General features: G+C 39.0%; 1 protein-coding gene across 1 annotated transcript in view; it reads right to left on the bottom strand.

Moving 5' to 3' along the window:
• PHEX (phosphate regulating endopeptidase homolog, X-linked) overlaps window positions 1-15,642 on the bottom strand; it is a gene marked incomplete at its 5' end in the record, with an annotated part of 79,824 nt that overhangs the window by 26,705 nt on the left and 37,477 nt on the right. Inside the window, 2 exons of the mRNA XM_008946846.1 lie at window positions 6,999-7,102; window positions 8,685-8,762. Coding sequence (XP_008945094.1) covers window positions 6,999-7,102; window positions 8,685-8,762 — 182 coding nt within the window. The remainder of the gene's footprint in view (window positions 1-6,998; window positions 7,103-8,684; window positions 8,763-15,642) is intronic.

The following is a 15,642-nucleotide window of genomic DNA, read 5'->3' on the forward strand; positions in this document are numbered from 1 at the left end:
TACATGTATTCAATGAATGTTCAGCCAGTGTGATTGTTAAGCTTTCTATTACCTAATCTGTTTTATTTCTAAGTGACTGCTGTGCTTGTGAGATGTGCCATGCTGACGAACTGAAGATGACCCAGCAGAGGCTACAACGCTGAGCAGCTGTGAAAACTCTTAGGTGTCTTTCAACCACATGTAGAGAAACTCTCCTGAAATTAGAGGAAAGCATTCTGAAGTCAGTGAGGTGACTTCAGATACTTTGCTGGACAACTACTTGAACAATTAGGATGACGTCAGTAATATGGACAACATAAATTCAATTTCTGGGAACATAAATTCAAAACAGCTTTGCATTCTGTACCCTACACGATGAACATGGCCATCAGTGTGCTCATAAACAAATGGACGTCTTATAAGCCAAAACAAATTTTAAAAGGAATATTAGCATATATTCTCATAGTTAGATTTCTCATGTGTACTGGAGGGAAATGTAGATTTGAATATCAAATGGGATTTACTAATCTCCTTAGCCTAAGCTCATCTATATTGATGGTGATTTCACCCACACGAGTTGAAAATCTCAACTGGCTTCAGCAAGATCCAAATCCCCTGAGATGAGACCCTTGGTTCAGTGAGTCCAAGATTTCATATTATGATGAAGGAAGAACTGAGATACAAGAAAAGTAACAACGAAGATAAGAATTAGTGGTTAATTAACAATAAATTTGCAGCAACTCTAGTAAACATCCAAACAGGAACATCCTAATGTCTTTAACCATGCATTACTCAGAAGTTTTGTAAAGCCAAATGAATACAATGCAATTGTTTTGGAAAATGTCCTTCAAACAGAAGATGGGAGGTACAAAATAAAGACCAAGACAAAGGAAGATCCATCATAACACGGAAAACATGTGACATCAGTGACATACACAATCTGTGCTTTAAAATAGCACTATCAAATGATTGAGTTAGCTGCAGATACTGACTTTTTCTGGCAACTCGTGTCTCATATAAACCATGCAACAAAGCAGAGAGTTTTAGAATGGCAGCATTCTGTCTTTTACCAATAGATTTGTCTGCTTCTCTCATTTTCAAAGCTGTGCTGCTTATTTTACAATGCAGCAACTAGGAAAGAAATTAAGAAATTAAGAAATGAAAGCAAAAGGTGTTATCATGTAAATATCTTAACCATGCATCGCATTATAGGCTCTAATTGCCACAGACAACTCTCTGTGGTTTGTTTACTAGGAGATTCTGAAGGAGAGGATCAGGGGGAGGTTGTTTTCTGGTGTGTTTTCCGTTTCCTCTGTAATAAAGAGATTAAATGTTAGAGCTAATGTTGTAAGATAATTGAAAATTGAAGAAAGAATTATTATGGTGAGGGGATAAAGAAATAATATAGGGGTCTTAATTAACTACATTTCAGTTTCATGCTTGTTCACAGCAGTAATCAGCTTGAGGGATACAAGCCAGAGGCTTGTGAGGTGGCACCTGCTCTCCAGGCTTAGCACTAGTTCTGAAGGACACTGTCCCTTTTTTGACTAGGAGAGAACCCATCTGAAATGGACTCATCTGAATCAATCAACACTTTCATTTAGATTTTACTGTCAGTTTGAACAGGCACATAGTGTTGTGACTGTTGGTTTGTTCTACGTACAATAGTCTCTATTCTCTTGAACAGCAACTTTTAAGCATGAAAAAATTTTTCTGGGACATCAAACCCACCCTTTTTGCAAATCCTTCTTAGAGTGAGTCTTACAGGGCCGCTCATTTTCAGTCACAGGTTCAAGGGCCTAAGACAGATGAGAGATACTCCAAAACAGACTAATGTGCTTTGTCCTTCTCCCCATCCTCATTGCTGCTGCAGCCCCAGGGGCACACCACAGCTAGTTCAAGATAGGAACCACCACAAGCAGTATTTATAGAGCTCTTCACTGACAAGCAACAACTCTGTAATAGTACAACTATGCACCTGTTTTTACTGGGAGAGAAACTATCATCGCACATACTTGTCCCCACAGAAGCACCTCATTCTGCCCAAGAGCAAATGCTGTTGCCATTTGGTCCACAGCTACGAGGGGAAGACACCACACCATTGATGGCCATGATTTCCTACGTATGAACTCACAGCTTGCAGACGAGCTGCTAAAACTCACCACAACATCCCCATTCTGAGACTGCTGCTTTCTTCACAATCTACCACCACAATAAGAGAGCCCATCCTGTTTCCTGAGCTTAGTATGAGCCAAAGACCAATAGTAGCCTCGATATTCTCACTGTAAAATTGAACCAAGTTCTCTCCAAGTCTCTCTTTCATAACAAGCCCTCAAGAATGATCCTGTATGAAGTTGGTTATGTTTTTAAGCAGGTAGTATGAAGAGACTTAGCAGTTCTACTGTTCAGGAGGAACAAGAGTTCTCTAGTGACAAGCAGAAAGCAGAGTATACTGCTGAATATTATATTCGACATGTAGACAGTCAACAAGAAGCATATTTATGGTCTAACATTTTGTTTTATCATTCTGAGCCACTCTCAAAAAGGTTTAGGAAGCATTTGCCAGCAAAGAACAGAAATAACTGAGACTGCTTCCATTCAGACTAGCAGAATAACTTCACCTCTCATCTGTCATTCTCTTTCGGTGAGTTCCTTGAAATGACCGAATCTTCAGTGACAAACCTTAACTAATAACACATCAAATTACTATATGAAGGTCTGTAATAAATAGCTGTCGCTAATAAATTTTAAGGTGAAGCAAATTCAGAAATAACTCTCTCATTCCTGTTTGAATTCAGGTTGCCTGGGCATTTGCTCTAGCTCTGATTGCAATTTCAGTTCATTTGATGTGTTAGTAGAAGGACAGGGAAAAAAAAAAAAGACAGGCACAACAAACGCTAAACTCTTATTAATTACCAGGTAAATAAATTTAAAAAAAAAAATCCAGAATTGTTTACACTATTTCTATTTGCTATTTGCGTGTGAAAAAGAGACAGCTTTGAATGATGTTTTGTAATATTACCTATCAACTACTGCACCAGTCAAAACCTAGTGCCACAGACTTGGCACTTGTAAGTTTGAGATTTCTCTTGTAGAAATAAAACCTGAAACCTGCACTGAGATAGAAAGTGGGGCATATACTCTCTTAGGTCTGTGTTTCTTCAGGCTACAATTTCCTCTGCAATGTCTTCCTTTCTGAGTTAAAAACATAGTGTGCTACATTGCCAGTCATGAAGAGGGGTGACTGGGAAGATTTACAATACAGGGGAAAGCTTATTAAGTTATTTAATTCTCTGTAAAGCATAAACCGAATTTGTAATTTGTTTTGTCAGCTTTTTCAGTTAGAAGAAATCACTCAGGTGGAGCAGAATTTGGTGTTCAATATCCTGAGTTAGATTTTTTTAAAAAATAAATATATATATGTATGTAAGAGAATGAAATTGTGGATGTATAACACACTTAAGCTGGTTAGAAGTGAAAGGCCATATAAAGGTGGTAATGAAACTGGAATCTAGAAAATCTCTTCCCACAAAAGGACTATAAAGAAAAACTTCTAAAGGGGAGGCAGTCTTCAAGATGACACTCAGAAATGTATTTCTGCTTCTCACTGTTAGCTACTTTTATAAATTTTCCTATGTAGAAACAAAGCAGTGGGTGGGCATTGGAATTAGATGATCTTTAAGGTTCCTTACAACCCAAACCATTCTATGATTCTATGATTAGCCTGCCAGGACTGGCTGCCATCTGAATCCCCTGGAACTGGGCAAGAAACTGGTACGGTAAGGCTGGGTCCAGCCTCCAGTGCCACATCACTTCTTAAAATGAGGTTCAAAGACTGAGAGAAGGCTCCTGGAGGCTCCTTTCCAGCCTCTTCTCTCCAGGACAGGTCCACCCACAGGATTTCTAAGCTCTCCAGCAACATCTCTCCAACACACAACAGCCTGCCCAGTGTCTTTCATGGCTGCTTTTCCCTTTTTGTAGAAGGAGCTTTTACACTGTCCTTAACAGCAACCAACCCAGCATCTCTGAGCCACCCGCCCCTGCAGCAAAGCAAGAGCCAGGGCTTACAAACAATAGAGTGTGGTCAAGAAACTGGAGCAGGTCCTGGAGGAGACCCAGGAATCCTCTCACAGCATGCTTCCTTTGTGTCCTCTTATGGGGACACTAAATGCCTACATCTCCAGCACTGAAAGTTGAGTGAAAAGTGAAGACAGGTCTAAAAATCTTAGAGAAGATGTCATGACTTCAAAGGAGAGAGATTAATAATGAAGTGGTACAACCAAGAAGTCCTCTGATGCCTTGCTGTTTGCAACTATGATATCAGTGTTAAGAAGGAGAGATTCACTGTTAAAATTCACTGAGAATCCCTGTTAAAAAGGGGGGGGTGTTTACATGTATGTAGATGTGTATGTATATTTCTGCATAATGAATGTATATAGCTCTATGGATGGATAAGCAAACACCACTAAAATCTTCATTCTCCTTCATCTCTCCCTTCCACATGGCTGTCACTTCCCCACACACTGCCTTTCACCTCCCTCTGCTCTAGCTGTGTCTCACCTGGGTTATCAGAACTGTCTTCATGCCTGGTGTCCTTCCTCCCACCCTCCCCCTTCCAGCCTTGCCTCCTCCACTCAGCCCTCTTGATCCAATCTGTGCTGCGATCCGACCTGTGCTGTTTTCTGCATCATATCCCTCAGCTCTTGCACAAATCTTTTTCTATGTGTCTCTCCTGATACCTGAGCACTTTTCCTCTTGTTTGATAGAGCCAGCTGTGAAGACAACAGCCATCTCCCCAGCCAGCTGTTAACAATCACAACTGGCATCTAGGAGGAGTGCTGAGGACAGCAAGTTGCAACTCCTGCAGCGGTGGTGCCCATGAGGGAGCCTGGCCCCTGAGACTGGCAGAGCAGGTGGCTCTGGCACCCTAATGCCTTGTCACAACTTCTTGGTACCAGCTGGGCCAGCTATATATCCCCTCATCCACGCCCTGAGCAATGCCTCTCCCAACTGCCTCCATCCTCTGTTTTTGTGTAAGGCAGACAACAGCTGGGGAGGAAGGGAGGGAGGGAGAGAGCAGAACAGAAGACAAAGAATTTTGATAATTTCTCCTGCTTTGGTGGATATTTTGTCCCCTTTAAATTACAAAACTGTTGAATTTCCAGAATAACTTATTTCCACTTTGATAACCACATTCCTCCTTGCTTTATCTAGCTCCTTTGTCTTGTAACTCCCAGCTCCTCCATCTGTCCCCTGATGGTGTTTCCCTGATGCTTTGAGTGAACCACCGTTTTGATTTTCCATTTAGTTGACTATTCTGAGGGAAGTGAGTCCAGTCTGAAATAATGCTGTTGAGAAATCTGGACTGTCTGCTAAATGAATATAGTGTTTTACCTTTGGGGGTAATATTCACTAGCTAGCAACATATTTCTCTGAACACTGGTTTTCTTAATTATCAGTCCACAACTTGAACTATCTTATGATATCTACCTTTAAATATAAATGCTGTACTAAAGGCTACTGAACCAGGAAAAACAAGAAATGAAACAAAGAGAAACAAAATCCCAAGGGTAACTGCCTATTAACACATCACCAAGCTTCAGTGTAGCCCAAAGATCTGTGGAGATCTATAAAACAGAGAAGCTTAAAAAAAAATTTAAAAAAAAATAGATAAAGAGAAGGAAGGAAGGAAGGAAGGAAGGAAGGAAGGAAGGAAGGAAGGAAGGAAGGAAGGAAGGAAGGAAGGAAGGAAGGAAGGAAAGAGAGAATTAAGAAAGAAAGAAAGAAAGAAAGAAAGGAAGGAAGGAAGGAAGGAAGGAAGGAAGGAAGGAAGGAAGGAAGGAAGGAAGGAAGGAAAAAGTAAAAGCATCAGAAAGGAGTAGAACCTGATAGTTAAAACGTGGCAGGTGCTGATGTTTTTAAGGCCAGATTTGATATTCCTCAGACTGGTGAGTGGGAGTTACTGGCTTATTACAGTATGTTTTTTTTTTTAATTACTGGAGGTGGCAATGATTCTCTGGGCCTTGGTACTCCTCAGCAGATACACCAAAAGCAGACAGCATGCCACCACTTTCAGACCCCTTTTCTATCACCAAGCAAGTGCAAAGGCAGAATAATCTCCCAGCAGATTAATCATTACAATGTCAGAGAAAGGCGTGATGAGAAGGTAAAATTCACAATTAAACTCAAGTTATAAACAGCCCTTTGAAAACACAGGGACAAATTACAACAGTTCAACCAGGAACAGCCTGTGCCTGTCCTGCAAACATCCTCTGCCTGCCTCACAAACAACACAGAGCCACCCCTGAAACAAGGTAGTGTTCAGTTTGAGTAGGAAATACTATCACAGGAGCTAAGCAGCAGCACTCATTTCAAAGTCTCTGTGCTGAAGGAGTCATTTTTAAGTAGCATGATTATACTAATTAAGTTCTGTTTAGGTTTTAATTTGCATTTTAAGGATTTGATTCCCCACTAGTAAGAAAAGATACTTGTGTATTCTCTTATGTATTTTATGACAGTATGTGACACAATCTGCATTCTAAAGTTTACAAATAAATAAAAATATCTGAATTAAATTACATTTTATTCCATATCATTGCTATCATCAGCAGGTAACTGACAATGCTGATTGCTATAACTAATAATAACATTATCTCCTACTAATGCTTCCGCTCTTAGAAAATTTATTTCATTAAACCCCGCTGTACCATTCCAAATTCTAACTGTGACCAAAAGACATAATCCATTTTTAATTGAGATTCAATTACCCCTTTTTTTTCATTAAATTAAGTTAAAGCTTCAAGCATTTAACTGCTGTGCATCAGAACAGGGATACCTAGAACTTACCAAAAAAAATATCCCAAGGAGTTTCTGAATAACTAGGGGCATGCCCATAGGCTTTTTGTATCATAATATGTGGCTGTGTATATAGTTCTATTAGAACACAAATTATATAAATTAAATAATATAAATTAAAATATTGTTAAAAGATTATGTCAATTTTCCTTTTATCTACTCACTCGGTTTTTGGAACTTCTTTTCTAAGCCAGTAGAAATCAGACTGGGCTGTGTATTTGCGAGTTTGCAACACATTGCCAAAATAGTCACTTTCTGTAAACTTCAGCTGCATAAAAAAAGCACAGACATTTTTAAAGCACAACCAAGGAAACAAAACCTGACATAAAACAAGCAGAACTTTCATATTAAATGAGATAATCACCTAATTTTTTATCCATTATCAAAGCAACTAAAATTTTCACACTTGATAGGAAGAATAAATATTTTCTGAGCTTAAAAAACAGTGTCTGAATGGATCTACATAAGTGACTGGGACATTGGAGCAGTGCAGAGCAGAGCTGAGGAAATCAGAACTACTCAATGATGAACTGCAGACTGCACGCTTCTACAGCTATTATTAAAACAGCCTCTTTTCCAGAAAGAAATAGGTCTGCTTTTAAAACCACTTTCAAAAATGTAACAAAGCCTCTTTTTTTTTAGTTTATTTTGCATTTTATTGCAAATGCTTCATAATATGTGCCCCCAGAGGGTTCCTTCTCACTGTTTCTCATATTAAATGTGCATCTAGGGTTCCATGTTCCCATGAACCTCCAAATCTAATAGCGATCCTGCCCTGCCCTGTCCCCCCAACCAACCAGGTAATAAAAAGGGATGTTAATAGTTTATAAATCCAGATTATATTCCTGTCATCAGTTTCAGGCAATCCTAGGACTTCTGAGGAAGGTGAACTTCAGATGTAAACTGTGGGTTTGCAACCATGATTAACAAGTGGGGTTTGTTTTAGTAGATGTTATCGCTTATCTGGGTAAATAATTCCATACACTGAGCAATATAGTTGGTCACATTCTCTGTCTCATTACCCTTCACAGCACCACTAGTCTTTCCAGAAACAAGGACTAGGCTGGTAGAGTTAGTTCTTCAAAGTTTTCTCAATAAATTATGCCTCTCTTTAGTGTTTGTTCATGTTCTCTGGCAAAGATGATTCTCACGCTTCCATTTTACTGGTTCAGGACTGAATCTGTGATTCTGCTTTGCCCATGACTTTCAGTAACACAATTATCACAGGCATGCTACAGTTACTCCTTTGGAAAACGCAGAAATATATTATCTATCATTATATCCCTTCCTGCCTTGGTTAAGCTGAACAGAGAGTGGGTCAGGAAGGAGTACCCCCACTGTACACAGACAGCACATTAAGCCTACACATTGCTTAAGACCTCTAGGCAAGACTATGTGCAAAACCATAAAAAAAAAATCATAGCCTGGGAGATGAAGAGAGCCCATGCAAAGCATCATAAATTATGATACACTGAGGAAAATGCATTGCTATTTCTGAAGACCATTACTTTGAGGAGAAATGGTTTTGGTTTTTTTCATTTTTATAACTAAACACAAAATTTATGACAGTGCGTGTTTAACCTTTCAAATGCTTAATAGCAGCAAAGTTCTTTGCACCCAGGCACATTTCATTCCCAGAAGGCCTTATGGTCATCTTGCCTAGACACACCAGCACTGACAATTCAGACATGAGAGCTAGCATACTTAATTCAGTGTCTAAAAATAACCAGGCAAGCAGAACTCCAGATGTGTGCCAAACAAAAGAGAAGCTTTGATTTTAGACAGCAGCAAAACAGAGCAAAGAATGGCTGCAATATGTAAAAGAAGAAAGCTGCAAGTCTGACACTTACTGTTTTGATGTCTTCGTTAATATATGTGTCATTCATTATAAACTGAGGGTAACCCACTTTTGCCATAACTGCTTTTGCCTTTGAAAAAGAAAAAAAAAAAAAGGAAACAAAAGTGTTGGCAGATATAATAATTTCTCAGCATATGGCTTTTTTTTTTTTTCTCCATTCTGTTTTCACTTTGTATTATTATGCCTCCCTGAAGGCATCCTAATTTAACTTCAAACCAACTTGCCTACAAGGTAAACTTGGTGCTGCAAATGAGCTTTGCATTACAAGGTGGAGGGTCCAGGTTCTGTTGTTAGATTATCACAGTAGGTCTGTTTTTGCCTGCAGAGCTTTTGCAGTCTTACAGCACTGTGTTTGAGTGCAAAATATTAACAGCTGATTTTCCCTACCAGTTTTTGTGTTAATCATATGGTCAAATGCCTGTTTTCACAATGTTTTCCAGAAGATGACAGGAAATGGCCCATTTTGCTATGGCACAGTACCTGGTACACATCCAACTGTTAAAATATTTTTGAAACACAGATATGGATGACCTTGGGTCCCAGCAAGTGCAGATTGGTGTATTTCTGCTGAGGATCACTTCCATTTACATCTGAGGATTCATGCACACTTTTCTGAAGGACATTGTACTTTCCTAAAACTACAGAGCTGATCTTTGTCTTTGCCATTCCCCTAATGTCAGTAGAGGTATTAAACTAACACACTTTTCACTAATTTTGTTTTTTTTTCCTCTTTCAGTCAGGACTTGGTCCTAGCATTTATGCACAATCTGTTTAAATGTTCTGGTGTGAAGTCATAGTAGCTGAGTATTCCCATTTTCTAAGTCATGGTGTAAGTATATAAACAGCCTCAGTAATGTCCTCACAAAAACCAGCAGGCCACCCAGCCACCCAGAATCTCTGTGGAAACAACATATCCAGAATAAAAGCAGAAGGGTAAATACAGATAAGATGATATACGAAGAAGTGAAATATGATAATTCCATAGAATAAATTTAAACCATGGTGGACTAGGGTAGCAAAGATTTCACTTTGCATGTTTTGAGAATACTGAATGTAATTGCTTCTTACATCTTTGGAATTTCCCCCATCCTTCAAAAAAATGCTTTTCTGAAAATACATTCTTCTAACTCCAATGTTAAATGCAAATTAATATTGTAAGGTATGAAGTGCAATAAAAGGATTGGCCTTTAAACAGCTGCAACCATACCAACCCTGCATTCTGTTCTCCATGAGCAGAGCCCAGACCTCTCTGGGATCCACCTTCTATTTCCCTCTTGCTGCAGGGGGTGACTGTTCAAGGGAAGATTCTGCTTCTTCTACAGTGAAATCCTTGCCCCCTTCTCCCCCACCACAGTATCGTAGTACAACAGGGCCTTCTATGACAGCAAGAATTAGAAATGTCTGTTCTACAATGGTAAGAAGGAAGCTGATGGAGGACTGCCTCCATTTAATCAACATTTTTTTATCTCTTATTTTATTTTTCAAGAAGAAAGAGTTCTTTGCTTCTTCAAACTCCTTCAATTTCTCAATCTCATTTCCAGCTTCAGGTCATAATCCTCCATTTGTGATATCACAAATAATTGTGGTTGAGATAATTAAGATGTCACAAACAGAAGATTACATATTCAGGTAGGAAATTAGCAGCAAGGGCAAATGATCTCTTAAGCAAGAAAGATCCCATTGTCATGCAAATATCCTTAGTGATAAAAAACAAAAAAGCAATGGAAGACAAATGCTGAACAGGAAACATGAAATGAGCCAAATTAACTCTCAACAGAATGTTTTCTAATTTTTCCAGAAGGTAGAGCAGCCTTCAAGACATTTTAAATGCCTAGGGGTGGGCATAAAAAGTGGTGCTGGAGAACACAATTCATCTGCATGTTCATATACAATCAAGACTGTCTATTTTTTTTCCCAATGATGTTGTCAGGTCCAGCTGACTGAACTGCAAGGAACTGGAAAATTTCCTTTTCCATTTCCAGTGGTTTAGCCCTATCTGAAACTAGTCTCAAGCAAGCAAAGAGCAAAATTGTCAGGTCTAGTTTCTACTGCATCATCTGTTTAAACAAGTTTGATGAATCTCAGATGTTCTGCATGTGTTCCAGAAAACCCATCTGAATCACTTACAGTAGCCTCTGTGTCGGATCTACTTAATTGAGCCCCTCAGCATCTTGATTAAACAGATTTAGTTTTAAAATTAACTTATACGATGAAGAGTAAACCCTTTAAAAACAGTTTATGGTGCAACTTGAAAAAAATGAACAGTGGCTTTTAAAGAAAGAGTAAGGATTAACAGTGTCAGTACAATGTCATTTCACTAATGATATAGCAGTGCAATGTCAATCAAATATTGTTGATCTTATTTTGGCACATAAAATAGCATATTTGGGTTTGAGTTATATTATATCCTTTAAAAGCACTCTTAATTTCTAGACTGTCTTCCAGATAAAAGCAAATAAATTCATGCCTTACTGGCTGAAAATGTAGAGGACTATGAAGGCAACCTAGATCTGCCAGTTCTGCTTTGCTGAAAGATGCAGAGATGGGCCCATGGTGCTCGCTGTCTGGTTGTGACCACAATGTGTCCACCTCCACTTCACCATATGGACATTTTGGAATATCTGCCACACCCATCTCAGTTTCTTCTTCCACAGCAGCACACTGAGAGCAGAAGCTTGGAACTGTCAGGTTTTGGCTCTTTGAGACCTCACTCCTTAACTGAACATCTATAATGGTGAGGGTGATTCCTCCAAACTCCTTAAAAGCAGGTCTGATATAGGTTGACCTAAGTATCACATATAATCACATAATATCATAAGCCATCATGTAATTAATACTTAACATTGATTTATTTATTTTGCTGACACTTAAATCCTTTACTCTTGTCATGGCCCTGCTGCATTAGGAAGGAAGATGGGAAGAGCTTTCCCAACCAGACTACCTCAGGAGAGCTGGGCTCACTTGTAAGGTCACACACACTCTTGCTTTATGACTTTCACAATTGATATTGTGAGATTAAGATTTCCAAGCACGAGGAAAAAATGGTCAAACACTACTGAGATTTTTTTTTTATAGAGGCTATATAAAATCCTAGTATGTAACAGAGTTTGTCTCCAAGAGATTTTTGAAAGTATACTCAAAAAGGCAATGCTGCTTCTAGTACTTTGATGTTTTATCAATGGCTAAAGCCGTCTGTATTTTGTGATATATATTTTATTACATTTGTTACTTAAAAGTTCTTAACACAATACGTGTGGTTTAGAAGTCTGAGCAAATAAGACAGACAACTATATACTCTGTAATGACTAAACTCTAAGGTAGGTAGACCTTACTAGCACTGTAATTCTGATGCCTTCTTAAATATTCCACTAGTCATGTAGGACAACAAATATTCAGAAAAGTATGTATTTTTCTACATCACCAAGTTAATTTGCTATTAGCAAATGTAACTACATGTTTAAATACCATTACAAAGCTTCTAGATGATCTAAAAATCATAAAGAGCATCTTTAGGAGTGTTTTTGACATCTAGTGCAAGAGTTGATGGGGAGCAAGCTGGTACAAGGTTGTCATATGCAAGCCATGTTCCACTGTACACGTTCTCACAGAAAAGAAATGTGGCTCAAATATGGTCCTAAAGGTATCTGCAAAGTAGACAAAAATTTAGAGGTGTGTCATGCTCTCCTGAGATCATACCAGATTAGTAGCCCAGAGCAAATTTATCTCCACTGTGCAGCGCATACTGGTGTGGGAAGAACAGAGGAATAAGCTTGCTTGATCTGAAGGACCAAGATCATCTCTCCTTTTGAAGGACTGCCCCCAGCATCCTGACTCCAGCCTGGGATGAGGTCCAGGCCCATACAGCACATGCAGGCACTTAGGGCAGGAAGCATGGGCGGCAAGCCAGATAGCTGTGGCACACCAGTAAGTTCCCTGAGACTGATAGTGAAGGATGTGGTCCCTGGCGGAGGGGTCTGTTTCCTACAGCTAAAGCAGAACCCATGAGAGGGCACAGAAAGCCCTCTGAAGTCCTTGTGAACCCCTCCAACCAGAATTGCTCCCACGGGCTTTGCATTAGGTCCAAGCCTGTTCAGCTGAGCCCAGCACAGAGCTAAATTTATTTACACAACAGAAAAGCTAGAAAGCAGGTTTCTAACTCTGCATATTGGAAATTTCCTAGGCTATCTTTTTCTCTTCACTTGAGTAATATTTAACAGCAGTCCAAAGACTCCTTATTCATATAGCACCAGAAAGTGGAAAACTCTCCTAAAACTGGCTTGTTTTTTTCTAATGAAGTCAGTATTTTCCCCTTGATAAAAATAAAAGTATTTTTAAGAGACCAGCCTTCCAAGAGCCATGCAGACACATATGGGGAAAGTAAATGAAATGTGACAAATATGCAGGAACCAGCCATGTGGTAATTGCACATGAATCTGCTATGAACGCACTATGCACAACTTTTTATGGTTTAAAAGTTCATTCAATTCCTTTCTCTAATATGCATATTAAATAGCCACATTCATAGGAAGAAAAAGGGGTGATGGGGTATTTCCCTCAGCTATCGTTAAGTAATCAGCCTACCTTAGACTGTCGGGTAAATTAAGAAAACTCATCACTGCAGGCTTCCTCTCCTGCCAGAGAAAAGCAAGAGAGGTGACGCAGAGAAGCAGCATGTTTTAGAGTAAGTCAGGTGAATGTTTTCTACCCCAGCAGCCAGAGAGAGCAGGCTCCAAGGCAGAGGACCCAGAGCAGGACTACTCCCTCCACCGTTGATTACGCGTGGAAGCTTCCTCACTGACTTCAACACATTGGGGATTTTCTCATCAGCGTGTCTTTGTCGTGATGAGGGCACTGCAAGTCAGTTTACTGCCTTGACAAAATACCAAACGACCTTTCACTCTTGACTTAACAACTTGCCAACATGGGATCCCACACATGTTTCAATGTTACTCAGCAACCTAGTTTCCAGTCTAGTAAAATTCTCACTTGACAACCAAACCTGGCATGTGAGCCTTCTGAGAGACTTTTTGCCCATCAGAGTATGATTTAGGTATTTTGTAAGCCTGCTAACAACACCATGTACTGGCATATAGTACTTACTCTAAAAAAATATCAGAACAAAACATTTATCTCACTCCCAACAAAGTTTTATGAGACTGACACAATTCTTCTGTATATCAACTTGACTCACAATAACTTTGTGAAGATCATTTTCAAGCTTCTAAAAATATAAAAAATTAATACAATTACAGTTCACTGAAAAATTAGCATGAAATATATTCTGAAAGCTAAAATCATTCACGGCAAAGTAATGTTCCATTTAATTACAAAGATTAATTCAGCCTTTATGTACGTGTCTGATCTTTCCATTTTTCATTGAAAACAGATGATTCAAGAGCCATCTGGTAAAACTGCTGCATAAATATCACTGCATCTATCTAGGTTTTATGTATATAAAAACTAGGAAAACAGTGTGATGCACCTCAGTAAAACACAGAAAGTTTTCATCACAGGACTAAAGCCCAGTCCTGCAGATAGAGAAGTGACCCACTGACTGGAGTGGGAGCTGGACAGGTACCAGTTTAATGATGTATATTATTCCCTGTGCAGGAGCCACACAAAATGTCAGGGATGTGCACATAGACAACAGCAATCAAAAGTGAAGAGGTATCTCAAATACGAACACTTGGCCTGAAATGGTAATTTTAAGAGTACTTGATCTGCAGTGAACTGGCTATAATACATACTCCAGAATACAGTTAATCACCAAAGTATTTATTTTTAAACTTGGGCTTCAACTTTCCTCTTACATTTACATATCACAACAATGCAGACTGTGTAGACTTCTCAAGATTTTTAGAGCTAGTGTTTCCTTTAATAATAATTCACACACCACAGCCTCTCACACATCACCATAACCCTTCCCTCCATATTTCAGTCATTGTTTTGAATGTTCTAAATTAACTAATTATGAAGATGGAAAATACAGCTATCGTTCCATTCTTGTAGTAGCTTAAAACCAGGGGTAAGAAAAAAAATTAAAAAAAATAAATCAAGATATTTATGTGAATAATCACATCCACTAAGCACACAAGAAATTATTTTCAGTCAAATGCACACCGTGGCTTCAAAAGTACATTTGTGTTGTCAAATGAAAAAAATGTCCTCATTTTTCTCCCCTCATCCCATCTCTGTCCATACTTCTGCATGTGCTGCCTGCTTCCACAGCCTCCGAAGGCTATCTCAGTTCCTTGTCATATCTTTTTGGGAGACTGCTTAGCTCATAAACATAGCTAATTTTCTACCAGATCAGTGAGCTGAATCACTTACTACATGGAGAGAGACCCAGCAAGTGATGGAAGTAGCACACAACAAGTGCTGGGAGCACATAATGTGGAGAAGCAGAGAAGGAAGAGCAAATGTGTTGTGTGTTACATTAGTTACCTCTTCCTCTGAATCATCTTTTGAAACAAAAGCCTCACTCAAAGAAAACTTCCTGACAAGAAAATATTACCTAGCATACTTTAAAATACCGTACCCTACATTACCGTCCTAGGAAACAGAGGGAGAAGTGGACATTAATTTTTTTAAGCATATATTTGGTTAGGATTTTAAATTCAGTCTTAATATCTACCATGTAGCAAGACAACATTAGACAGCCTGATCTAGTGGGAGGTGTCCCTGCTCATGGCAGAGGGGTTGGAACTGGGTGATCCTTGTGGTCCCTTCCAACCCTGACAGATTCTGATCTGTTTTAGCAGAGGACTTTGGAGCCCTAATGGCTCAATGGTTGGACTTGATGATCTTGAAGGTCTCTTCCAACCTAAAGGATTCTATGATTCTATGATTATTATTACTAACCACAAAGTTTCAAGCACCTAAAAGTTTAGTAGGGCTGCTGTACACAAGAAGAGTCAGAAAAAGCAACAATGTACATCAGAGTTTCACTC

This window comes from Merops nubicus, unplaced genomic scaffold (genome assembly GCF_000691845.1).
Source record: "Merops nubicus isolate BGI_N331 unplaced genomic scaffold, ASM69184v1 scaffold1369, whole genome shotgun sequence".
NCBI lineage: Eukaryota > Metazoa > Chordata > Aves > Coraciiformes > Meropidae > Merops > Merops nubicus.